Genomic DNA, 27421 nt, shown 5'->3' on the forward strand with positions numbered 1-27421 from the left:
TTAGAAGAATATCTGGAATGATGGTATTGAATGCTGAACTGAAGTCTACAAAGAGGACCCTTGCATAGGTCTTTGGAGATTCAAGATGTTGTAGGATGTAGTGCAGAGTCATATTAATAGCATCATCTGTTGATCTATTTGCTTGGTTTGCAAATTGCAAGGGGTCTAACAGCGGATCCATGATGGTTTTCAAGTGGGACAGCACTAGCCTTTCAAAGGTTTTCATAACTACACATGTTAGCGCAACTGGTCTGAAGTCATTTAGTTCCTTGATGGTGGGCTTCTTTGGCACTGGGATGATAGTAGAGTGTTTGATGCAAGAAGGAACATAGCATATCTCTAGTGATTTATTAAAGATGCGGGTGAAGATGGGGGCCAGTTGCTCAGCACAAGCTTTTAAGCAAGAAGAAGTTATCTTGTCTGAGCCTGGTGCTTTTCTTGGCTTTTGTCTGTGACATAGACCTGGCACCTCATTTTCTGTAATCACCAGAGGTGTTGGGCCTAATGGGATGGGGTCAGTTGTAGGAGGCTTGGCTGTTGTTGGTGTGTTTGAGATGGGGATTGTGGAGATGGGTAGCAGTAGTTTTCTCTCAAACCTGCAGTAAAACAAATTCAGGTCCTCTGCCAGTTATTGATTTCCTTCAGCTTGGGAAGAAGGTTTGCTGTAACCGGTGATATTTTTAAGAGTTTCCCACATGTTTGCTGGTTCATTTGTTGAGAGCGGATTCCTTAGCTTTTCAGAGTAGCTTCTCTTTGCTGCTCTGATCTCCTTTGTTAATACGTTTCTTAATATGTTTAACTGTATGGGGCTGTGCTTTTATCAGTTTCTTAGTCATGATAACCAGTGTTATCTGGTCATGTAGCCGGCAGATGCACATGGAATGCTGTTACTGAAGTAGTACCTATTTATCTACTCACATTTGCATGCTTTTGAACGGCTAGATTGGCAGGAGCTGGAGCAAATAATGGAACTCACCCAGTGGTGAAATCCAATTTTTTTTACTACTGGTTCTGTGGGCATGGCTTGGTGGGTGGGGTGGTGGGCATAGTGTGGCTTGGTGGGTGTGGCAGGGGAAGGATATTGCAAAATCTCCATTCTGGGGCCAGCCAGAGGTGGTATTTGCTGGTTCTCTGAATTACTGAAAATTTCTGCTACCAGTTCTGCAGAACCTGTCAGAATCTGCTGGATTTCACCCTTGAACTCACCCCATCCTGGAATGCTTGGGTCTCAACCCTTGGCTGTCAGCTTTCCAGTTGACAAGCTCAGAGTCTTTAACTGCTGAACCATTCTGTCCCTTGCATTATAGAATGATGTCAATCCAAATACATAGATCTGCTTTCTTTCTGTGTATTAAAGACCATTATAGTATCTCCAATTGGGGTAAACTGGAGGTGCTGCTTTTGTCCCTTTCATGGAAATCAGCAGTGAGGAACATGTGGTTTGTACTATATATATACATATCATATAAAGTGGGATAGGGACCCATTTTAAGTGGGATAGGAACCCATTTTAAAAACAGATACCAATTCCAGGATATATTCACAGTTCATTTGTGCCCTTTCTGAAAGACAATGATGAGGTTTTAACTTGGTGAATTGCACACTTTTCCAGGTGCGTTGATAGAGAGCCAAGCTATTAGAGGTTGTGCAAGGAAACCTGGTTTGTATAAGACCATGATGACAACATCAAGCCTCTGCAGCATCTGGATTGAGACTCGAGCTCCCAGGATGCCCCTTTATCTTCTCCTTCTCGTCCTCCAGCTCCCAGGTAATATAAAACTATCTCACTTTCTATGGAGCACAACACCTCACTGTTCCTTCTAAGATAAATCACTAGATGTTCCTCATGAGAGGCTTCTGGCGAGCAAGGTGCTTTTCTGTTATGTTCTTTCTTGCTTTATTCAACAGTGTGGGGGAAAGGAAACCCACATGAAACACGTGATGTCGAAAAAGAAATTAGAAGAATAGAATCAAAATTGAGAAACTTAGAAATGCCTCAGCCAAGTAGGACTGTCATACGCGAAAATCCCTTTATGTGAGTATATGTGGGCTAATGGCCGTCTGTACTGGTGAAGAAACGAGAGCTGGATTCCTCACAGCTCCAAAACAGAATGGGCTTGCTTTTTTAATTGTTTCATCTACATTCCCTAGGTTTGAACCTAGTTGAGTCTCTAAGGCAGGGATTCTCAACCTCAGCAACTTCAAAGAAGAGTGGACTTCAATTCCCAGAATCACCCAATTAGCTGGGAATTGGTCCACTCTTCTTGAAGTTGCTGAGGTTAAGAAATATTAAGCAAGTTAATATTATGTTAAGTTGACGGTGTTCATCCATTGTGTTCGAAGAGGATCTTGACATCTAACAGGTTGTGTTAGAGGTTTCTGCCAGTGGCTGGTAAGGCCTATACGGGCACGAAATGTTCTGCCACATGTCGGGCATTGTTACAGCATTTGGAGCTCTGGCTTTGCGGAGTGCTCGCTTCTCTTGTCCTATGGTTGTTCTTCTGTCCTCAGATGTCTGGCAGCCTTGGTGGATCCACCTTTGGCCCCCACCTGTCATTAAGCTAAGTTAATATTAAGAAAAAAGATGACAGAGAATCATCTTGCCATTCTGGAAAAGATTGCGGAGGCCAACACAAACATCCTTCTTCTTCATAGCAGACTTAGTCAGTTCTATCTCTCTTGGCTTTGCTTCACAGAACTGTGAAGTTTCTAAAGAGCCAGTTTGATCTAGTGGTGAAAGCACCAGGCTAGAAAACAGGACATGGTAAGTTCTACTTCTGTCGTAGGCATGAAAGCCAGTTAAGTGACTTTGAGACAATCACCAGGAGACTGTGAGTTTTAGTCCTGCCTTAGGCATGAAAGCCAGTTGGGTGTCTTTGGGTCAATCACCAGGAGATGGGGAGTTCTAGTCCCACATCAAAGCTGGCTGGGTAACTTTGAGACAATCACTAGGAGATGGGGAGTTCCAGAGCCACCTCAGGCATGAAAGCCTTTTTCATGCCTTTTACCTTTTCATCACTCCCATAAGAGTGAATGGTCCTTAAAAAAGGCTGTCACGGGGCAAAAAATGTTGGATATATGACTTATTTTTTATGTTGTTCGGATTTGCTTTTCTTTTTCTCTCGCTTTCTTTTCTTTTACTAGCTAGGTGACATGACTAGAAGTTAGGTAGGATAGAAAGAAAATGTTATTTAATATAAAGATGAGATGATTAAAAGAATAAGAGATAGAAATAAGAGAAGGGGGAATATTAGTGCACACACTTTTATATAACAAAATAAAAGCAATAACAAGATAAAACATGGAACAATTGGATAATGATAAATTGCAACTTAATATAAATGTGTATTAATAGAAATATATAAGTTAATTGAATGTAATAACTATGATTAAGTTTACTAGTTTTATTTGTATTAGAATGCATGATACTCAGGTGCCACACTGTTCACGCATTGATATGTTTGTAAAAAAATAAAAAACTTTTTAAGAAAAAGGCTGTCACTAAACAAGGACTACCTGTACAGGTGTTGCCCTTCTAACATCATTCTAATTTGCTGCAAGTGTTTCTGCCTGTTGGACTAAGAGAGGCTAGTGAAATGGCAGCCTGCCTCTTTAATGGAGGTGGGCACCCATAGAACTGTTGCCTGGATCCATCTGGTCCCTCTTTTCTCAACAGATATCTCCAACATCTGGAGTCAATTTTGACAGAGACACAGTTCCAAGGAGATCACAAGAGATTTGGGAGATCAAAGATATTTGCCAATGTGCATAAAATTGTACCCCAGACACCTGAAAATCTATCCATTGAGGAAATTGTACAGGTGAGTACAGAATTGAGATGCAAAAATACCCCAGAATATAGAATACTGAACAACAGAATTGGAAGGGATCTTGGAGGTCTTCTAGTCTAACCCCCTGCTTCAGCAGGATACCCTTTACCAGAGGTGTCCAACCTTGACAATTTGAAGGACTATCTGTATATAATTCTGGCCCGAGAAGAATGCGATAATAATTTGGAAAATTATAGATAGCAGTGTAGGTTGCCTGGTTGCCAGAGCCAGTAGATACAAACCAAATTAAGAAAATCCAGATGAGAAATGATGGTCCCAGCCTTCTCTTTATAAGACAGCTGCTGTTCTTCCTTTCCAATCAGAGTCTGTTATGCCACATCGTTTTCTGTGTTACAGGATGTTGAAATCAACCAGTTCCAAGTGACTCTGTCAAAAACAGTCTTAGCAAAAGCCAAAGGTGCAAAAGTCAACCAGGAGGGACGAGTTGTGATTTTGGCAGCAACCAGCCCAGTGCTCTTCAAGGTAACAGCCTAAGAGAAAGGCTTAAGGCTGGAGATGTCTCTTATTTTCTCTTCATGACTCCCATGTAGCTCTACCAGGGTTATCTCTGCAAGCCTCTAGTCTACCGGAATACTGTTCGTGTGTTGTGGCAAAGCAGGAAGAGAACTTGGAAGCTACTGTTACTGTTAACAACATAAACTTTTGTGGGTTTATTGGCATCATAGAACAGATACGTTACGGAAAGGAAAAGAGGCAGAAGATGGCCCTTATTTCTGTCTGTCTTTCTGTTTGTCATCTATATCTGTCTATATCTATCTATCTATTGGCCTGTCCATCTATTGGTCTCTCTCTAAACTTTGTTTCTGGAAAGATATTGATATATGTCTCTCTCTGTTGCATCTATTTGTCTATCTCAATTTCTCTTTCTCTCTCTCTCCCATCTGTATCTATCTATCTATCTATCTATCTATCTATCTACCTACCTACCTACCTACCTACCTACCTACCTACCTACCTACCTACCTACCTACCTATCTATCTATCTATCTATCTATCTATCTATCTATCTATCTACCTACCTACCTACCTACCTACCTACCTACCTACCTACCTACCTACCTACCATTATAATCTAAACATTGTTTCCGGCAGGATAATGATTCCCACCCGATCCTTGGTGGAAAAGTGATTGGCATCTCAGTGGGGAACACACCAGTCCATGGGTTGCTCCCAAAAGAGCGAATATCAATAACTTTTTGGCACAACCAGGTAGGTCTTTTCTTTGCCCTGATTTTGGCTTGTTTTCAGTGCCATGAAGGTCTGTATCAAAATTCTTCATAAGTTTCTGCATTCTTGTGGAATGGGATAAGCCAAGACATATATTGTGGTTTTCTCACATAAATGATGTGAACTAAATGGGATGGCACAGCAGGTAGGTAGGTAGGTAGGTAGGTAGGTAGGTAGGTAAGTAGATCTATCTATCTAGATCAGTGGTTCTCAACCTTTATAGTGCTGCGACCCCTTTAATACAATTCCCCACGATGTGGCGACCCCAACCATAAAATTATTTTCGTTTTGAATTTATCGCGCCTGAAGCCGTATTGGCTAGCGATCTGAACTGCTTGCGATTGCCTTGAGGACGGAGGCATTAAAGCGGAGACTCCTCCCCTATTAAGTTTATCGCGCCTGAAGCCATATTAAGCTAGCGATTGGGAGTGATTGCAGCTGGCTTGAGAGGGAGACATCAGAGCAAAGATTTCTCTCTTTTTTAATTCATCGCACCTGAAGCCGAATTTGGCTAGCGATTTGAAGAGCCTGCAGCTGGCTTGTGGAGTCAACCATTGGAGTGCAATTCTTCGACTTGCAAGTATACTTCCCATATTTCCGATGGTCTTAGGTGATCCCTGGCAAATCGTCATTTGACCCCCAACGGGGTCCCGACCCACAGGTTGAGAACCACTGATCTAGATAGATTTAGTTTATGAGAATTATTATTTAGCATTTTCAGTCAGAAAAATGGTAACAATAACAAATGTGTATTCTTTAGTGAGTGTTGCTCAGTCTCAAATCATGGAGAATTAACTATAATGTTTCTGATCATTTGTCATTAGTGCTGGCTGACTTGGAGAATCCTCATTAATTCATAAGAATATATTAATTGATTGATAATTTATAGAGCTACCCATCTCAAATTTATGACTCTGCACAGCTCAACAAGGGTCAAATCTGCTTGGACTTTGTTGCCCCAAATTTTGGAGGGAGGGAGGAACGGAACTGGGAAGAGGAGCAACCAAGGCAAGGGAAGGATTGACAATGTGACAGCAACACATCACCTAATGATAGCATGTTGTGTCACCTGAAAAAAATGGATGGGTGGCGAGCAGATCTTTAGTTCCTTTTATATTACCACATTGATAGAAGATTGCAATCTTCTCAGTGACTCATCCAAACTTCATGTAGACCAAACGTATCAAAAAGTATATTTCAGAATTTCCCAAGCGCAGCAATTTAAGATGCTTGGACTTTGAAGTGTTGACTTGAAGCTTGAATTTTGAAGCTGAAGTCCAGACGTCTTAAACTTGCACCGCCTAAGAAACATTGCATGTACCTCTATAATTGTTCCATGTACTTTACATTTTTTAAAAAAATACCATGCATTATATTCATTATTTGAATTTTGGTTTTATTTCAGAGGAATTTGACTCCTTCGTGTGTCTTCTGGGTTATGGGTGCCAAGCGTAAGTGTCCAAGGAAGTTGAGGGCATGAAAGTGAAGGTTTGGAAGGAATAACACAGTTGAAAGGGACCTTGGAGGTCTTCTAGTCCAACCCCCTGCTTTAGAAGGAGACCCTATACCGTTCTGGACAAGTGGTTGTCCTTCTCTGGGGTGAGAGGGTGATCTTGGATCAATCTACCTCTCTCAGCTCAACCTACATCACAGGGTTGTTGTAGTGGGGAAAATAGGAGAAAGGAATATTATGTATGTTTACTGCCTTGGGACACTTATATATATATCCCACTTATAAATGTGGGATAAAAATCTAATAAATAATAATAAGTAACTAATTAGGCTAATCTCTGCTTTCCAAAATGCTAATTGAGTCAATTGGGTTAGGATTAGGGTTAGGGTTTTTCTTTCTTATAACACGGGAGGAAGGCCATCTCTATATCTGGAAAGTGTAGCATGTTAGGCCTGGAAACCATACTAGGCTTTAGGGTTCCAGACGCTGCCACATTTTTCCCCTGAGGGGAAGAAGGGGGGCTGAGGGGTATGGTAACATTCTTCAAGCGGTCAAGGTCGGATGGTGTTCACATCTGCAGGAGGAGTGGCAGGAAGATATTCGAATGAACTGGGAGAACGTGGGACCATGTGACCAGCAAAGGGGTCAGGGGGGGTGGGACTCTTGGGGTTTGTATAACTGGGAAAAGAATCCAGAAGTTCAATTTTGGAATTTCACTCATCGTGTGCCAGTTTCCTTATGCTAGTAAAGAACTCTGAAAGACAATGGCTTCTGAGTTTTTTTATGCAGAAGAGGTTTTTTTGGAACCGTGACAGTATTCCAAAACTGAACTTCCGGATTCTTTTCCCAGTTATACAAACCCCAAGAGTCCCGCCCCCCTAACCCCTTTGCTTGTCACATGGTCCCACGTTCTCCCAGTTCATTCGAATATCTTCCCGCCACTCCTCCTGCAGATGTGAACACCATCCGACCTTGACCACTTGAAGAATGTTACCATTCCCCTCAGGCAGTGTCTGGAACCCTAAGGCCTAGTATGGTTTCCAGGCCTGACATAGCATTTCGGTGGGTCAGAATTGGTCCAGAGAAGGAGCTCCAGCCCTGTGAGCTTCTGTACGTCACCGTTCTGGCCAGGAAAACAGCAAATCTAGGGCAATGACTTAGGCAGATATCCAACAGGGAGCTTCTTTCAAAGAGGCTTCGTTAGGAATCAGAATCGGATTCCAAATCAGAATAGAGCGGGAAAAGACCTTGGAGGTCCAACCCGCTGCTCAAGCAGGTTGGCTCAACCATTTTAACAGGTGACTGCCCAGCCTCTTCTTAAAAACCTCCAGTGATGGAGCACCCACAATGTCTGAAGGCCAGCTGCTCCATTGGTTAATTGTCCTCACTGTTAGGAAATTTCTCCTTAATTCCAGGTTGCTTTCTCCTTGATTAGTTTCCATCCATTGTTTCCTGCTCTGTTTTCAGCTTTGGAGAATAATTTGACCCTCTCTTCTTTGCGGCAGCCCTTCAAATACTGGAATACTGCTCTCATGTCCCCCTTAGTCCCTAACAAGTATCTCACTTAGCAATGGAAATTGTGGGCTCAATTGTAGTCATAAGTTGAGGACCACCTATATTGCTCCTCACTGTGCTACTATTAACAACACCAAAAGAACCCCCTGTCAACTCGTAAAGCATGCCTGGCCTGCTCTCGAATTGCCATAGGCAGGAGGGGGAAAAACTGATGGAGCAGCACGAAAGCCAAAACCAGAAGCACATTCCAAGCATATCTTTCTCAAGGCTGTATCCCAGGTTACTAGCAACAGCTGGAGGGGCATGATCTCTACAGCCCACGAAAGTGCTCCATTGGAGAATGTGATTTATGACACACCCTGGGAAGAGGGGAGAAACAGGGTCATAATTGGGCCATAAATTACGTGGGGCAGAGCTGGCTTCACTTCGGTACCTGTGGACATATTGCTCCTAATAAATAACTGGATTTCTTTTGAAGCTTGGCTCTGAGGCTCCTGGTTTAATTAGGGCCTCCGTCAGAACCCTGAAAACCCCTCTCTGTGGTTGATGGGTTCTTTCATTTCCTCTCCTTCAAGAGAATTGTCTCTAAAGACGATGGATAGAAAGGGAATATTTTTAAATGTAATAGTGGCATAATTAAAAGTTAGAAAAGGGATGAAAACTAGAGAGAGGGGGATTAATGGAATACATATTTTTATATAATAAGGTGAAGCAATAACAAGAGAGGAAATCAGAACTTGAACGATGATATTATTAAGTATGCTTGAATAATATGGTGATTGGCATAAAAATAACATATTGAAATATTGAATAACTAAATAATAGAAGATTATAACGTAACAAATATGTGTATTATTATTAGAACCATGTAAGCTTGCTAAATGTAACAAATATGATTAATAATATTTTATTTGTATTAAAAGGTATGACACTCAGAATATGGTGATTGGCATAAAAATAACATATTGAAATATTGAATAACTTAATAATGAAAGATTATAACTTAGCATAAATATGTGTACTATTACCAGAACTATATAAGCTTGTCAAATGCATAAATATGATGAATATGATTTTATTTGTGCTAAAATGTATGATACTCAGGTGCCACACTGTTCATGCATTGATACGTTTGTAAAGAAATAAAAAACTTGGAAAAAAAGACAGAGAATCATCTCTAAAGTAGCCTTTCCTTTTGATCATAGCTGGTGACATTGGCAAGTGGAATACATCAGGCTGTGAAGTGGAGCATAGAGGTAACCAAACAACCTGCCTTTGTGACCATCTCACCTTCTTTGCGGTACTCATGGTAAGTACCAAACTCCATATCAGCATCCGGTAGAGCAGGGGTGTCAAATTCAATTTCATGGCGGGCCGCATCAGGCTTATGTTTGACCTCGGGGAGCCGGGGTGGATGTGGCCAGCTTGACATTACTCGTATCGGGAGCGCCTTTGGTCTGAGCTCTCTGCCAGCGAAAACGGGCTCCCAAGCTCCATTTTTTATTACAACGGCCTCCTGCAAGCCTTTGCCAGTGAAATTGGAGCTCGGGAAGGCTGCAGTGGGCCGGTCCTTCGCTGTTTCCAGGGCAGCCCCTGGGCCAGATCTAAGCACCCCGCGGGCTGGATCTGGCCTGCGGCAGTGGTGGGTTGTTCCCAGTTCTGTCCAGTTCTTGAGAATCAGTAGTAAAAGCAGCGGGAAGCTCTGCCCACCCGCCCTGATGCCATATTTGGCGATCTGCACATGTGCAGAAGCATCTGTGCGTGTGCACGCGCACTCCCATTGTGAACTGGTAGTAAAGGTAAATAGAACCCATCCCAGCCTGTGGCCTTGAGTCTTTACTTGTTTACACTTGTTAAATCTTTTCCTTCCTGCCTTTTCTTCCACAGCTCCCCTCCTCAGATATAGACAAGATCCACCAGGAATACCTGAACATTGTCAGTTACGTTGGTTGCATCATTTCAGCTCTGGCTTCACTCATCACCTTTGTCTTCCTTTGCTTGCGGTAGGATACATTGATATTTTGCTCTGAGTTGGGATTTGGAAAGGAGGAAGTTTCAGAAGGACTTTAGAAGGAAGTTTGGGTAACACTGAAGGAGGGACAAGCAAAGACATACAGTGTTTTTCTTAGTGAAGAAGAACCCTAGGAGATCATGTGCAGGAGCATCTCAGCACTATTTTTTCCAGCTCTGAGTCACATTGGGCAGCATGGTGGCTCTAGGCATGTCGACTAGAAAACTGGCAGCCCAGGTTGAGACCCGAGTTCCATGCAGCAGGGTGAGCTCCTGTCCTCGCCCCAGCTCCTGCCAGTCTAGCAGTTCAAAAGCATGCAAAGGAGAATAGATAAATAGGTAGTATTTTGGTGAGGAGGAAACAGCACTCTGTGATGTCATGCTGACCACATCACTAGCTCAATGGTTTTGAAACAGAGATGAGCACCACCCACAGAGTACCAATGGCTAGCGGAGTAAAATCCACAATGACTCCTTTTTACCTGAATCACATATGTGGTTGTGAACCCATATAATCAGCTAGCCCAGGAGTCTCCAACCCGCAGCTCTGGAGCCACATGGGGCTCTTTCATCCCTCTGCTGCAGCTCCCTGTCGCTCAAAATATGAGTCACAACCACCAATGTGCGACACCCACTGGCACATGATTTATTGAGCTTTTCGACCCGTCTTTTAAAATGTTTTTGTTGCATGGAGAAATAAAAATTTGTTTTCTCTGTAGCAGTTTATTGATTTCATAAATGCAATACACTATCATTTTTTTATACATAGCATAATGGTAAAAAATGATATATGCAGTGTTATCTTGATTTTAGATGTCAAAATGGTTTTGTGGTTCCCAGTGTTTTTTTTTCTGTGGGTAACAGGTCCAAATGGCTCTTTGGGTGTTTAAGGTTGCCGACCCCTGATCTAGCCACAAACTGAAATTTACCATTTCAGGCTGTTTCCAGTAATCACCAAACCTGTAGGAACACACACACTTTCTCTCTCTTTTTCTCTCTCTCTCCTTCCCTCTTCCTCCCCCACCCCCCACACCAATGCAGTGTCAGAAACTGAGCTTGGTGATAATCACCAAAGCAAGCTTTTGCAGGATTTCTAAGATGGATCTTTTTGAAATTCAGAACTCATGGCAGATGGCTGTAAGAATGGGACATTCATCTCCCATCTTAGTAGGAAGGAGATACCATAGCACGCAGGCAAAAAGGGTGGGAGATGGTGAGCATTTGAGATACATTTTGTAAGAGTAGATCTGGGGCAGTTTTGGACCTATTTCCATAAGCCTCAGGTAGCTCAATTGACTGCAAAAACTGCAGTACAAAATATCCAAAGAGCAGCAGATAATGCAACTGTCCTTGAAGGATTAAGGTGCTCACATTGGGGCCTCATGAAACAGGAAGACAAATATGATGCTCTTTCTTTTTCATAGAAAAAGCAGACATGACATTGTCTATGTCAGGGGTGTGAAACTCGATTTCATTGAGGCAGTGGTGGAATTCAATTTTTTTTACTACTGGTTCTGTGGGCGTGGCTTGGGCATGGTGTGGCTAGGTGGGCGTGGCTTGGTGGGCATGACAGGGGAAGGATACTGCAAAATCCCCATTCCCTCCCCACTCCTAGGGGAAGGATATTGCAAAATCTCCATTCCCACCCCACTCTGAAATTTGCCGGTTCTCCAAACTACTCAAAATTTCCACTACCCATTCTCCAGAACCTGCTGAATAACATCCCTGCATTGATGGCCACATCAGGGTTGTGTTTGACCTTGTGGGGGGGCATGGCCAACTCAATCTCACCCATGTCAGGAGTGTCTGTGTTGGCCAGAGCGCTCTGCCAGCCAAAATGGACTCCCGAGCTTCATTTTCAGGTGCGACAGCCTCCTGCAATCCTCTGCCAGCAAAAACAGAGCTCAGGAGGGCCGCATACAGCCCTTCCGAGCTCCATTTTCACTGGCAGAGGCACTGCGGGCCGGTTGTTTGCTGTTTCCAGGATGGTCCTGTGGGGTAGATCTAAGCACCCCATGGGCCAGATCCGGCCCCCAGGCCTTGAGTTTGACATCCTGGTCTATGTCCACATGAATCTTATCTGGACAGCAATCTGTGGGGGGTGGGAGTCTGTGTGCACTTGAAGGATATATATTTTCTGAGATGGACAGAGGTCAATGACCTGTGGCTGTCCAGTCTTTTGGATTTCAGTTTCCATGTTCCCCAACCAGCATGGCCAACAGCAATGGACTATGAGAATGGCCTGTAGAACATCTGCAGGGAAGCAGGTTAGCTAACTCACAGATCCGTCTTGGAGATCAAACCTTTTCCTCCAACAGGTACTAAGACTTTTCATGACTGCAACTTAGAGTCTCATAGAACCAAGAAGAGAAGTACGATGCTCTTCCTTTTTCGCAGGAAAAAGCAGAGGGACCACATCATCTATGTCCACATGAACCTCCTCTGGGCCATCTTCCTTCTCGACATGAGCTTCCTCATTGCTGTGTACCTGGCTCTTGCAGGAGGAGACATAGCTTGCAAAGCTAGTGGGATGTTCCTACATTTTGGCGTGCTTGCGTGCTTGACTTGGATGGCCATTGAGGGCTACAATCTCTACCGGCTGGTGATCCAAGTCTTCAACTCCTCCATGAAATGCTTACTTGTCAAGCTGTCCTTAATCGGTTGGGGTAAGTGATAAAAGTTTTTTTTTGCATCCTTGTTTTGGATCTGTATCTCACTATCTCTTGTTCTGGAACTATTATATTTTTTCTAAGATTTCTTTTCCATCTTGGTACTGGCTTGAATTTATCTTTCAACAATTGTGGTGGAATTGGGGGAGGGGGGCTGGATTTGGCATTAACTCCAGCTGTTCTCCTCTGCAGGTCTTCCTACACTTATCGTATGCCTAATTTTTGGGATCGATCAGTCCTACTATGGGCCTTCCTCTTTTAAGGTCTATGAGTCTCCTGGAAATTACACCATCTCAACCATGTAAGTTCCTGAAGGAATAGAACAAAATGCTCCCTTACTGTCTATTCAGAACAATGCATTTTTCCTTGAGGATTAACAGCCATCCATCTCTGAGTAGCAGATGCTGAGACCCAACATCTGAAGATGTTGCTGTACTAAATCATATCCCTTGGGGTGATATGAACATATAATCAACAACTGCACCTGTAACTGATGTATAGGAACCCCGGACTGATCCCATTTTGATCCATATAGATTGAATGGATAAATTCTGTAATTTATACATTAATTTATGTAGTTCTAATCTGTGTTTGTTTCAGCTTTTATCATGAGATATATGTCCCAGAGGGAAAGTGGCCTCCAATTAAAAAAAGTCTTTATCCTTTAGATTCAGTATTACCAAATCTGGGTCATTTGTCTCTGGTGCATAAACTCATAATGTACATATAAGCAGAGAGTAATAGGTCACAATTAAATCATTGATGTAACATGTCAACCAAAGACTCTTCTAGATTATCCCACATTACTTGTTCTCTGGGTGGCACATAAATGTTTACAGATGTATTTTCTCCCCTTCAGTTTCAACCTCAATATTTGAATTTCATCTATATCATAATTTCCCAAATTAATTTCTTTTAATCTCATATTACGAATGTGCTCCATTGCTGGATGGATGGATGCTCCAGCACTAGAGGGTTTCAGGAAAAGATTGGACAACATTTGTCCAGGAAGATATAAGCCCTGGGGCATTAGGTTGGAGTAGAAGACCCTGAAGGTCCCTTCCAGTCCTGAGAGCCTATGATTCTATCAAGATGTATTGTGACTAGGCTCATTAAGCCCCCCTTAGCATGGCCCATCTTTTTGTCCCTCATGGCTCATTATAAAACAAATGATGTTGTTTTATACATTTCCATCAACCACGTTTCTTGGAGAAGAGGGTATCAAGAAAAGAATAGAATAGAATAGAATTTTTATTGGCCAAGTGTGATTGGACACACAAGGAATTTGTCTTGGTGCATATGCTCTCACTGTATATAAAAGAAAAGATACGTTCATCAAGGTACAACATTTACAACACAATTGATGGTCAATATATCAATATAAATCATAAGGATTGCCAGCAACAAGTTATAGTCATACAGTCATAAATGGAAAGAGATTGGTGATGGGAACTATGAGACGATTAATAGTAGTGCAGATTCAGTAAATAGTTTGACAGTGTTGAGGGAATTATTTGTTTAGCAGAGTGATGGCCTTTGGGAAAAACTGTTCTTGTGTTTAGTTGTTGTGGTGTGCAGTGCTCTATAGCATCGTTTTGAGGATAGGAGTTGAAACAGTTTATGTCCAGGATGCGAGGGATCTATAAATATTTTCACGGCCCTCTTCTTGATTCGTGCAGTATACAGGTCCTCAATGGAAGGCAGGTTGGTAGCAATTATTTTTTCTGCAGTTCTAATTATCCTCTGAAGTCTGTGTCTTTCTTGTTGGGTTGCAGAACTGAACCAGACAGTTATAGAGGTGCAAATGACAGACTCAGTAATTCCTCTGTAGAACTGAATCAGCAGCTCCTTGGGCAGTTTGAGCTTACTGAGTTGGCGCAGAAAGAACATTCTTTGTTGTCCTTTTTTAATGATGTTTTTGATGTTAGCTGTCCATTTTAGATCTTGCGATATGATAGAACCTAGAAATTTGAAGGTTTCTACTGTTGATACTGTGTTGTCTAGTATTGTGAGAGGTGGAAGTATGGAAGGGTTTCTCCTAAAGTCTACCACCATTTCTACGGTTTTGAGTGTGTTCAGTTCCAGATTGTTTTGGTTGCACCACAAGGCTAGTCGTTCGACCTCTCGTCTATATGCGGATTCGTCATTGTCTTGAATGAGACCAATCACTGTTGTGTCATCTGCGAACTTCAGTAGCTTAACAGATGGATCATTGGAGATGCAGTCATTGGTATACAGAGAGAAGAGAAGTGGGGAGAACACACAGCCTTGGGGGGCCCCTGTGCTAATTGTACAGGTATTTGATGTGATCTTGCTTAGCTTCACCTGCTGCTTCCTGTTTGTTAGGAAGCTTGTGATCCACTTACAAGTCTGTTCCGGTACCTGTAGCTGGTTTAGCTTAGTTAGAAGAATGTCTGGAATGATGGTATTGAATGCTGAACTAAAGTCTACAAAAAGGACCCTTGCATAGGTCTTTGGAGACTCAAGATGTTGTAGGATGTAGTGCAGAGCCATATTAACAGCATCATCTGTTGATCTATTTGCTCGGTATGCAAATTGCAAGGGGTCTAACAGCGGATCCGTGATGGTTTTCAGGTAGGAAAGCACTAGCCTTTCAAAGGTTTTCATGACTACAGATGTTAAAGCAACTGGTCTGTAGTCATTCAGTTCCTTGATGGTGGGCTTCTTGGCACTGGGATGATGGTAGAGCGTTTGAAGCAAGAAGGAACATAACACATCTCTAGTGATTTATTGAAAATATGGGTGAAGATGGGGGCCAATTGGTCAGCACAGACTTTTAAGCAAGAAGGAGTTATCTTGTCTGGGCCTGGAGCTTTTCCTGGCTTTTGTCTGTGAAATAGGTCCTGCACTTCTTTTTCTGTGATCACTAGGGGTTGTGAACCCAATGAAATGGGGTCAGTTGTAGGAGGCTTGGCTGTTGTTGGTGTGTCTGAGATGGGGGTTGTGGAGATAGGTGGCTGTAGTTTCCTTTCAAACCTGCAGTAAAACTCATTCAGGTCATCTGCCAGTTGTTGATTACTTTCAGCCTGGGAAGGAGGTTTGCCATAGCCGGTGATATTTTTAAGAGTTTTCCACATGTTTGCTGGTTCATTTGCTAAAAACTGATTCTTTAGCTTTTCAGAGTAGCTTCTTTTTGCTGCTCTGATCTCCCTTGTTAGTGGATTTCTGGCCTGATTGTGCAGCATTTTATCACCTTTTCTGTAGGCTTCCTCTTTGGAATGTCGTAGCTGCTTAAGTTTAGATGTGAACCAAGGTTTGTTATTACTGTATATTCGCAAGTTCCTTGTAGGTACACATAGGTCTTCACAGAAGCTGCCATATGATGTTACAGTATCTGTGAGTTCATCCAGGTCTGCAGAGGTATCTTTAAAAATATTCCAATCAGTGCAGTCAAAACATGCCTGTAGCTTTAATTTTGATTCCTCGTCCAGGTCTTCACTGATTTAATTATTGGTTTTGTGGCTTTAAGTCTTTGCCTGTAAGCAGGTACAAGGTGAATCATGCAATGATCAGAGTGTCCTACAGCTGCACGTGGTAAAGACCGATAAGCATCTTTTAGTGTTGTGTAGCAATGGTCTAGAGTATTCTTGCCTCTGGTGGGACAATTGACATGCTGAAAATATTTTGGTAGCTCTTTCCTTAAGTTTGCCTTGTTTAGATCTCCCAAAACAATGGCCAGTGAATCAGGGTGTTTGGCTTCAGCCATGGTCAGCTAGAGTTCGTAATGCCTTGTTTACACAGGCTTGTGGTGGGACATAAACAGCAATTAGAAGAAATGAGGAAAATTCACAAGGCGAATAGTAAGGTTTGCAGTTGATAATTAGAGTCTCTAAATTATTGTCACAGAATTTGTAAATTATTTTAAAATCTTGACACCAGTTTCTGTTAATATATAGGCGTAAGCCTCCTCCTTTCTTTTTACCAGATGTTTCTGGAATCCTGTCTGATCGTTCAATCTGAAACCCTGGAATGTTCAGGCTGCTATTTTCAATTGATTCATTTAACCAGGTTTCAGAGAAGCATAGGACTGCTGAATTGCGAAAATCAGAATAGTATTTGTTTAAGAGGAGTATTTCATCCATCTTATTTGCAAGTGAGCGTATATTTGTTAGGAAAATTGAAGGCAGAGGAGTTTTAATGCGATTTCTTAATCTGTTTAAGATCCCAGCTCGTTTACCTCTCTTCCGTCGCTTTCGTCGTTTGTTTTTTTTGGTAATCCATGGCTCCGTGGGAATTGCCTCCTCCTGTATTAGAATCTCCTCCATGTTTGTAAAGACAGGCGGGGGTGAGATCAAAGAAAACTGCTCCTTAAAGAAATGTTCCTTAATTTTTAGCAGATGGTCTCGTGAGTAGGAAATCCGTAGTGAGTCACAGAGAACAATTAGAAATAAAGAAACAATTAGAGAGCATTTCACCGAGGCAGCCTTCGTCGGCGCCATCTTGGAATGAGGAAGGAATGAGCAGAGACCATAAAGAGGGTGGGATGTATCAAATTCATGATTGGCACTTGAACATCTTGGAAATTCATGGTTTTTGGGAAGGTGTCAGCTTAAAGAAAATTTCCCAGCCTATTTGAAAGCTCATATTCCAGTTTTCATGCACCTTCCAGCTAATTAAATAGTGCCCAGACTAGTGGTGGGATTCATCCAGTTCTGCCCGGATCATGCAAACCAGTAGCGGCGACTGCAAGAGGCTTTGCCCACCTGCCCGGATGTAATGCATGACTACTGCACATGCACAGAAGGCTGTGCACATGCGCATTTGTGAACCGGTAGGGAAGGTAAGTGAATCCCATATCTGGGCTAGACTTACCTTTCTGTGTTTTTCTCTTCTTCTTCTCCAGGTGTTGGATTACCAAAATGGAGATAAACAGTTTCTTCAATTTGGGCTATTTAAGCCTGGTGCTCTTGTTCAACAGCATTATGCTGGCCATCATGGTGTATGAGATTCTTAGGCTGAAACATCAAGAGCATCACTGGGGATATGTGGTGATGCTCCTGGGCCTGAGCTGTGTCCTGGGCATCCCGTGGGGGCTGGTCTTCTTTGCGTTTGCTTCTGGGACCTTTCATTTGGTGGCCATGTATCTTTTCACCATCATCAACTCTCTCCAAGGTCAGTGAGTTTTCCTGCTCCCCTTACTCTGGAGATTTGCCACTTTATCAGTTTTAGTCCCCTGGATTGTCATGCAACACAAGAGAGAGTTGCATTTTGGCTGTGACTTCATCTTTTCAATTCAATCTGAGCTTGTGTAAGTGTAGCAGATCCTAAGGGGGTGGGATGATCTCCTGTTATGTAATATGGAAGTCACTGCTAAGTTAAGATGCACCTTTTCAATCTAATTCAATGTTTTCAAACTTTGCAACTTTCAGAGGGGTGGACTCCAACTCCAGAATTCTGAATGTTGATGTCCACCCATTTGAACATTGCCAAGACTGAGAAATATTGATCTAATTTGTAAGGGAAGCAGACCCTGGAAGATGGTAGGTAGAACCTATGATTTTCTTGGAGAAGTCTTAGATCGATTTCCAGCATCTCCAGGTAGACAAGCAAGGGTGGGATTCAGCCAGTTCGGACCGGTTCAGGCAAACTGGATGTTAATCTGGTTCACCAAACCAGTTCTTCCAAGGACTGGCTGACCCCACCTCCCCCCCCCAGGAGTTTCCCCGTGGCCCATTTTGGATACCAGGTAAATGCAGAGTGCGCACAGAGGCTCTAGGAGGGGCCGGGATAGCTCAGGCAATAGAGAAGCCTGTTATTAAAAACACAGAGCCTGCAATTCCTGCAGGTTCGAGCCCGGCCCAAGGTTGACTCAGCCTTCCACCCTTTATAAGGTAGGTAAAATGAGGACCCAGATTGTTGGGGGGCAATAAGTTGACTTTGTAAAAAAAAATATACAAATAGAATGAGACTATTGCCTTATACATTGTAAGCCGCCCTGAGTCTTCGGAGAAGGGCAGGGTATAAATGTAAACAAAAAAAAACAAAAAACGGGCCTACTGGAAGTCCAGAAACGGACCTATTTCCGGCCTCTGGAGGGCCTCTGGTGCCTGGGGGAGGCCATTTTCTCTTTCCTGGAGGGTTCAGGAAAGCCTCCAGAGCCTGGGGAGGGCAAAAAACAGGAAGAACTGGAAGTCCGAAAAAAGGCCCATTTCCAGCTTCCGAAGGGCTTCCGGTGCTGGGGGAAGCCTTTTCACTCTCCTGGAGGCTCGAGAAAAGCCTCCAGAACCTGGGGAGGGCAAAAACGGCCCCTCCACCATGTTGCAGGAAGCTGAGTAGGCCACACCCCCATGGCCACGCCCACCCAGCAACCGGGCAGTGAATTGATTGCTGAAATTTTTCAATCCCACCTCTGAGGACAAAGGCTTCAAGTAGAATGAATCTCATTGACCTAACCAATCTACCACATATAACAACTGTAGTGGTAAAGTTGGAGCTGCTAGGACTTTAAGAGAAGACAATTCCTATTGGAAGATTTTGGGGCAATCATTACCTTATCCCACACTATGCAGAGGGTGGGTTTGCAGAGCATGCTAGACAACATAAATTGAGGTTGGTGGTTTGAGGTTCAGTGGGGAAACCCAGGCTACTGTCTTGGTATGTTGGATGAGTTAAATCTGCCTGGAAAAATCCCTACAGTTTTTTTTTTTTTTTTTATTCAAAAAGTTTTACAAAATTTTTTTTCCCCCTACAGTTTTTTGTTTAGTATGCAATGGTTTTGCAGAAAACCATCATTTACTTCCAGTTTTTGATCAAACTGGCCAGTAGCAGCACTGATTTGCTTAATGACTGTGTCATTTGCTGACAGGAATGACTTGTATATGGAGTAATTGCCAGCAATGGAAATTAATGTTTTTGACCTCCGAATTTCAGTCCTTCCACAGCATATGATGGTCAACAACCCTCAACCGTGCTGCTATTCTGTCCCTGCATCCCAATTCCACAATTCCCTTCAGGGACTGCGTAAGATCTGTGATCTCTTGTTTCTCCAGCTCCAACTCTATTATTCCATTGTCTATTGTCTACTTTTATGATAAGGTTATAGTAACAGAAACTTGCAAGTCTGATTGCACGTCCACCTTCCTCCCTTTATCTTCACATGAACTAGGGAGGTTCCTGTCTGAGATGCTTTCTCAGGTTACATTTCTGCCCCGGACTCAAATTTCTTTAATCTATCTGTTTCTTTGGCTGCAGCTCTTCCTCCTTTCCTCAAGGTCATTCCTATACTGCTATATTACACTCAGCGGTGGGATTCAAATTTTTTTTACTAGCGGTTCTCTGGGCGTGGCTTGGTGGGCGTGGCATGGCTTGGTGGGTGTGGCTTGGTGGGCATGGCAGGGGAATGATACTGTAAAATCTCCATTCCCACCCTACTTCAGGGGAAGGATGCTGCAAAGTTCCCATTTCCTGGGACTCGGGAGGTAAAGAATAGATGGGGGCGGGGCCAGTCAGAGGTGGTATTTACCGGTTCTCCAAACTACTAAAAATTCCTGCTACCGGTTCTCCAGAACTGGTCAGAACCTGCTGAATACCACCTCTGATTACACTGCAGTTCTATCTGTGTGTCCAAATTCCTCACTCCCTTCCAGGAACTGCTTATTTTCTGTTTCTCCAGCTCCAACTCTATTATTCTATTGTCTACTTTTATTATAAGTAACAGAAACTTGCAAGTGTGATTACACTTCCACCTTCCTCCCTTTATCTTTACGTAAACTAGAGCGGTTCCTATCTGAGATGCTTTCTCAGATTACATTTCTGCCCCAGACTCAAATTCCTTTTATCTATCTGTTGTCTTAGCTGCAGGTCTTCCTCCTTTCCTCAAGATTATTCCTACAATACAGCATTACACTGCAGTTCTATCCATGTGTCTGAATTCCCCACTCCCTTCCAGGAACTGTTTAACATCTGTGATCTCCTCCTGTTTCTCCAGGCTTCCTCATCTTCCTTTGGTACTTGGCCAAAGTCCTACAGTCTCGCAGGTCGAATTCCATGCAGTGCATGACTTCCAACAGCCTGAAGCTCCAGTCCAGCAGCACCAGCATCTGATCTTGTCCTGGCCAGGAGGACTTTGGATGTGAAACGTTCATGGGAGGATCTTCCTGGAAACTCAATCAAACAATTCTTTGGTGGACTTGGGTGACTTCATACCTCTGAGTAGCTTCGGGATGAGACCAATCTGTTTTCCTTCAATATAGGAAATCTTGACTTACAATAGTTTGTTTAGTGACTTTCAAACTTACAACGGCACTGAAAAAAGTGATTTGACCATTCTTCATACTTACAACTATTGCGACATCCTCACAGACATGTGATCAAAATTCAGACACTTAGCAACTGACACATATTTTTGTGACCTTCTGTAAGCAAAGTCAATGGGGAAGCCAGATTCACTTAAGAACTGTGTAACTAACTTAACAACGGCAGTGGTTCACTTATCAACTGTGGTAAGGAAGTTTGTAAAATGGGGAAAAACTCATTTAACAAATATCTCTCTTAGCAACAGAAATTTTGGGCTCAATTGTGGTCATAAGTCAAGAACTACCTGTATTTGTATGGCTCTAATGTAAATATTTTTAAAAAATTTCTATGGTGTGAAAAGTTGATGAGAGTGCATTGAAATTTAAACCATGTGTATTAGAGACAATTTTTTATTAGTGCCGGTATCTACTTAATTACATCTGGACAAAATGTAGCTCAAACAACCATTTGTGTGTGGTTGTGTGCCAGGAGAAAAGTTGTGGAGAGTGAAACGAAGCCAGGCGTGGGGGAGTCTGCAGGAAGGGAGTCAAAGAAGGGGGCAGGGCTGGGACTGAGTGCTTGCTTTTTTTGACCCCCTTCCTATCTGTATCCTTTCAAGGGATGTCTGCTTGACCATTTTATTGGATGATATATGGGAATTTTGTTTTCAGCATTGTTCTATTTTGATAACCTGAAACTATTGTTTGTGGCTATCAGAAAGAATATGGATTTTTTTTTAAAAAATATGGCCAGTATATATCCCTTGATGCTGATGATGTTGCTTAGTTGGGTCATGAAACATCTGCAAGCAAGCTCAGGAGAGCGCTAAAGACTTCTCAATTCAACCCTAAGTGACAGAGTTTTTCTTCTATTGGAACCACATATGGGCGTCGTACCCTTCAGCATTTAAATGTGAGAAATTGCCAGATTGTATAAAAGGCAGTGATGTGACCTGGTTAGCAGGGATTCCCTGCTTAATGGGACATTACAGCAGTGTTTCTCAACAATTACAACTTTAAAAATCTAAACTTTTAGATTTTATTTCCTAGAATTCCCCAGCTAGGAGAGCTGGCCCGGGAATTCTGAGAGTTGAAGCCCACACATCTTAAGTTGAATTCTGGGAATTGAAGTCCACACATCCTACAATTGAATTCTGGGAGCTGAAGTCCACACAACTTAAAGCTGAATTTCAGGAGTTGAAGCCCACATGTCTTAAGCTAAAATCCCGGAATTGAAATCCACACATCTTACAGTTGAATTCTTGGGTTTGAAGTCCGCACATTTTTGCTGAATTCTGGGAATTGAAGTCCGTATATTTTAAAACTGAATTCTGAAAGTTGACCTCCACATATCTTAAAGTTGCTGAGGCTAGGGATTAGGGGATCTAAATTAACATGTGGACTAAGAAGCTGTGAAGCAGAATAGTGGTTTAACAGACACTGTGCATCCATATTGTATGGCTAGTTTATGCCATGCAAAACTGTAAGTGTGTTAATCCAGTAATTAGTACTCTCAAAAGGAAAATTAGTCAGGACAGAGCTATCAGCTTCAATTTATATATTCTCAGTAAAATAAGAAACCCTCTCACTTTAAAATGAAATATTTGATAGAAAAAAAGTGAACCTTCCTTCTGGATAAATGCTATGTTAATTTCTAAAGCACAAAATCCCATTCCTAGAGGTTTTAGACTGTTGAATCCCTAAAGAGTTTTTAAGAGAGTTTTTTTCTTCTTCACTTAATCCTCCATGGAAATTTATGGGAAGCCACAGCCCTACTACACTAAGTTGGTTCGTGCAATTTTTGAAATTATTCCTTTGGATTGGTATTTGGATTTCACAATTAATTAACAGAGAGGTGCTTTCTATATAGCCTTATTTAAAAACCATGTTGGAGCCATGTTAACTACATTTTAGATGTAGACTGCTCCTTTTCAGTCTACATCTAACATGTATTCACTGGCCATTATTTGGGAGATCTAAACAAAGCAAACTTAAGGAAAGAGCTACCAAAATACTTTCAGCATGTCGATTGTCCCACTAGAGGCAACAATATGTTAGACCACTGCTACACAACACTAAAATATGCTTATTGGTCTTTACCACGTGCAGCTGTAGGACACTCTGATCATTGCATGATTCACCTTGTACCTGCTTACAGGTACAACTGTACAACTGACCCCATCCCATTGGGTTCACAACCCCTAGTGATCACAGAAAAGGAAATGCAGGACCTGTTTCACAGACAAAAGCCAGGAAAAGCTCCAGGCCCAGACAAGATAACTCCTTCTTGCTTAAAAGTCTGTGCTGACCAATTGGCCCCCATCTTCACCCATATCTTCAATAAATCACTAGAGATGTGCTATGTTCCTTCTTGCTTCAAACGCTCTACCATCATCCCAGTGCCGAAGAAGCCCACTATCAAGGAACTGAATGACTACAGACCAGCTGCTTTAACATCTGTAGTCATGAAAGCCTTTGAAAGGCTAGTGCTTTCCTAGTTGAAAACCATCACGGATCCACTGTTAGACCCCTTGCAATTTGCATACCGAGCAAATAGATCAACAGATGATGCTGTTAATATGGCTCTGCACTACATCCTACAACATCTTGAGTCTCCAAAGACCTATGTAAGGGTCCTCTTTGTAGACTTTAGTTCAGCATTCAATACCATCATTCCAGACACTCTTCTAACTAAGCTAAACCAGCTACAAGTACCTGAACAGATCTGTAGTGGATCACAAGCTTCCTAACAAACAGGAAGCAGCAGGTGAAGCTAAGCGGAATCACTTCAGATACCTGTAAAATTAGCACAGGGGGCCCCCAAGGCTGTGTGCTCTCCCCACTTCTCTTCTCTCTGTATACCAGTGACTGCATCTCCAATGATCCATCTGTTAAACTACTGAAGTTTGCAGATGACACAACAGTGATCAGTCTCATTTGAGACAATGATGAATCCGCATATAGACGTGAGGTCGAACAACTAGCCTTGTGGTGCGACCGTAACAATCTGGAACTGAACACATTCAAAACTGTAGAAATGGTGGTAGACTTTAGGAGAAACCCTTCCATACTTCCACCTTTCACAATACTTGACAACACAGTATCAACAGTAGAAACCTTCAAATGTCTAGGTTCTGTCATATCACAAGATCTAAAATGGACAGTTAACATCAAAAACATCATCAAAAAAACGCAACAAAGAATGTTCTTTCTGTGCCAACTCAGAAAGCTCAAACTGCCCAAGGAGCTACTGATCTAGTTCTACAGAGGAATTATTGAGTCTGTCGTTTGCACCTCTATAACTGTCTGGTTTGGTTCTGCAACCCAACAAGAAAGACGCAGACTTCAGAAGATCATTAGAACTGCAGAAAAAATAATTGCTACCAACCCGCCTTCCATTGAGGACCTGTATACTGCACGAATCAAAAAGAGGGCTGTGAAAATATTTACAGATCCCTCACATCCTGGACATAAACTGTTTCAATTCCTACCATCAAAACGATGCTATAGAGCATTGCACATCAGAACAACTAGACACAAGAACAGTTTTTTCCCGAAGGCCATCACTCTGCTAAACAAATAAATACCTCAGCACTGTCAAACTATTTACTAAATCTGCAGTACTATTAATCTTCTCACCGTTCCCATCACCAATCTCTTTCCACTTATGACTGTATGACTGTAACTTTTTGTTGCTATCATTAAGGGTTAAATTGCAACCTATGACCATCATTTGTGTTGTAAATGTTGTATCTTTGATGAAGGTATTTTTTTTCCTTTTATGTACACTGAGAGCATATGCACCAAGACAAATTCCTTGTGTGTCCAATCACACTTGGCCAATAAATTCTATTCTATTCTATTCTATTCTATTCTATTCTATTCTATTCTATTCTATTCTATTCTATTCTATTCTATTCTATTCTATTCTTAGTACAACAATTCTACTAAGCTATCCACATGAGCAACACTGATTATGGCAGTTCTCTGCCAGTTTTCCAGGCAATGTCCCTTTGGCCCACATCACAGCTCAGCTGTTAATTATACTTGGAATGGATGAATAACACAAGAACAGAGATGGAAGGGATTCTGGAAATCTTTTAATCCAATCCCCTCCTCAACTCCTATAGAGTTCCTATAGCATCCTGGACAAATGTCTGTCCAATCTCTTCTTGGAAATCTCCAGTGGAGCATCCACAACTTCTGGAGGCAACTTGTTCCACTGATTAATTGTTCTCTTAGGAAATTTCTCCTTAGTTCCAGGTTGCTTCTCTCCTTGATTAGTTTCCATCCGTTGCTTCTTGTCCTGCCTTCAGGTGCTTTGGAGAGAAGGTGAACCTCCTTCGTGGCAGCCCCTCAAATATTGGAATACTGCTGTCCTTCTTTACATTAGACTAGACTTCATTAGAAGGCATCCTCCTTTTTGTCCTGTGCACCAAAGTCCAAATACTAGAGAAAGAGAAGATAGAATCTCCCCCATGGCCCCAATGTCTTAAGATCAGAGGTTGTGCTCCATTTCTTTTGCCAGCCAAATTATATTTTCCAATACCATGGTGGGATGTCCAACATGCCAAACCTTAAATCCAAATTGAGAGTTGACCCAAAAGGATGTTGGGACAAAAAGAAAAAAAATCAGCACGGCAACAGAAAGGGAATCAGATGAGAAGCTGACCTATAGCTGCCCCAATGCATCCTGCTCAGGAAACCAGCAGAGCTTCTTTGAGAAGAGGCAGTCTACACCCAAAGAGCTCCGCCTTCAGAGCAAGGAATGAGAAACAGGCAGCTTTTAGTGTGGTAGCTTCCTAGAGACGTTTGCCTGGCATTGGTGAAGGTAGAAAAGGTGGAGCAGGTGACCTCTGAGTGGGGGATAAAGGGAGGCGGGTCATCTCCTTGGGGATTCTGGTGGCTTTATGACCTCACACTTGCAGGCTAAATTGTCAGTTGCTGCCAGTTATCAGTTATCAGAATGAAGATGCCTCCTAAGGGGCAGGTTTGTCTTGAGAGGGGCTCCTGGTTTCTGGGGAATCTTCTCATTTTTTGTAACCAGTGATCAGTGAGGGTGAGTGTTTGGGTTGGGATCAGGGTTAGCGTGAGGATCAGGATAAGAGGGAGAGTCAGGGTGGTGGAGGGAGATGATGAAGAAGAAGAAGAGGGGGGACAGAGAGGGGGAAAAGGACAGAGAGGGGCGTGGGGAGGAAGAAGGGGTAGGGGTAGAAAAAAGGGAAGTGAAAAGCAGAGGAAATATTAAGCATAAAAGGGGGGAAGAAGGGGGAGGGGGAAGAGAGAGGGAGAAAAGAGGGGAAAGAGGGGAATGGTGATGGGAGGGAGGTATAGATAGATCTTGGGAGGGTTAGGGAGGGGAGAGGAAGAGAGAGGGAGGGGAGGGAAAGCAAAGGGAGAGGGAAAGGGGAGGGCATCAGGGAGGGAGGGAAAGAGAGAGCAAGTGGGGAGGAAGGAGGAAAAGAGAGAAAGGGAGAAAGGAAGAGGGAGAGGGGAGAGGGAAAGGCAAGGGAGATGGAGAGAGAGATGGGAAAAATGGGAGGGGGAGAGACAGAAGGAGGGAGGGGACTGAGGCCAAATTTTATGTTGCTGAGCAGGAGCTTTTCTAAATGAGTTTGGCCCCATTTTATGACCTTTCTTGCAACAGCTGTTAAGCAAACCACTAAAGATGTTAAGTTAGTAACACGGTTGTTAAGTGAATCTGGCTTCTCCTGTGACTTTGCTTGTCAAAAAGTTGCAAAAGGGGATCACATGACCCGGGACGCTGCATCCGGCACGAGTACATGCCAGTTGCCAAGCTTTCAAACTTTGATCACATGACCATAGGGATGCTGCAATGGTTCTGAGTGAGAAAAACAAAGTCCCTTTTTTCAGTTGTAAACTATTTGTTATAACTTCAAACAGTCAGTAAATAAATGTTCTGACCCAGCTTCCCAAACACAACAAACCCTCTGAGGTGAACTCAAAGATTGCTTTATTAGGAGCTCCAGCAGCCCCGATGAAAAGTTTCTCTCTCACCGCAGGCTAACAAATCTGTCCGTCCGGAAGATGAATAGTTGTCTGCCACATCTATTCATCTCTGCCCCCTGCCTTTTATCCCCAGACCTAGGGTGGGGCTTCGCTAGCAACAGTGGCTCTTCTGTCCAAAGGACCGGCCCATAGATTTCCACTGCTCTCCTCTCCTCTGGCTTCTGCGCATCCATGTGTCAGGCTCTGGATCCAGCTCCTCCTCCTCTTCCTCATCAGCCACCTCCATACCTGGGGGCTGTTGACTCTCCATCTGAGGGCTGACGGACGGCCCAGGCTCCACCTCTGTCTCTTTCTCTCTGCCAGCTCCATTTCCTCTTCTCCTTCAGAGCTCTCAGGTTCCCTTGATGCCATGCCTCCTCCTCCTCCTCCCCCTCCCCCTCCCCCTCCTCCTCCTCCTCCTCCTCCTCCTCT

The 27421-nt window shown here is 42.8% G+C and overlaps 1 protein-coding gene across 1 annotated transcript in view; it reads left to right on the plus strand.

Annotated features, from left to right (window-relative positions):
• LOC131183962 (adhesion G-protein coupled receptor G1-like) overlaps positions 1-24791 on the plus strand; it is a 51805-nt gene extending 27014 nt beyond the window's left edge. Inside the window, exons 2-13 of the mRNA XM_058154767.1 lie at positions 1613-1768; positions 1909-2035; positions 3677-3821; positions 4188-4313; positions 4944-5060; positions 6484-6529; positions 9252-9355; positions 9934-10049; positions 12454-12722; positions 12918-13026; positions 17590-17858; positions 20674-24791. Of these exons, the coding sequence (XP_058010750.1) occupies positions 1613-1768; positions 1909-2035; positions 3677-3821; positions 4188-4313; positions 4944-5060; positions 6484-6529; positions 9252-9355; positions 9934-10049; positions 12454-12722; positions 12918-13026; positions 17590-17858; positions 20674-20789 (1700 nt within the window). The 3' untranslated portion in view covers positions 20790-24791. The remainder of the gene's footprint in view (positions 1-1612; positions 1769-1908; positions 2036-3676; positions 3822-4187; positions 4314-4943; positions 5061-6483; positions 6530-9251; positions 9356-9933; positions 10050-12453; positions 12723-12917; positions 13027-17589; positions 17859-20673) is intronic.
• The last annotated feature ends 2630 nt before the right edge of the window (positions 24792-27421 follow it).

Source organism: Ahaetulla prasina, chromosome 12 (assembly GCF_028640845.1).
Source record: "Ahaetulla prasina isolate Xishuangbanna chromosome 12, ASM2864084v1, whole genome shotgun sequence".
Lineage (NCBI taxonomy): Eukaryota > Metazoa > Chordata > Lepidosauria > Squamata > Colubridae > Ahaetulla > Ahaetulla prasina.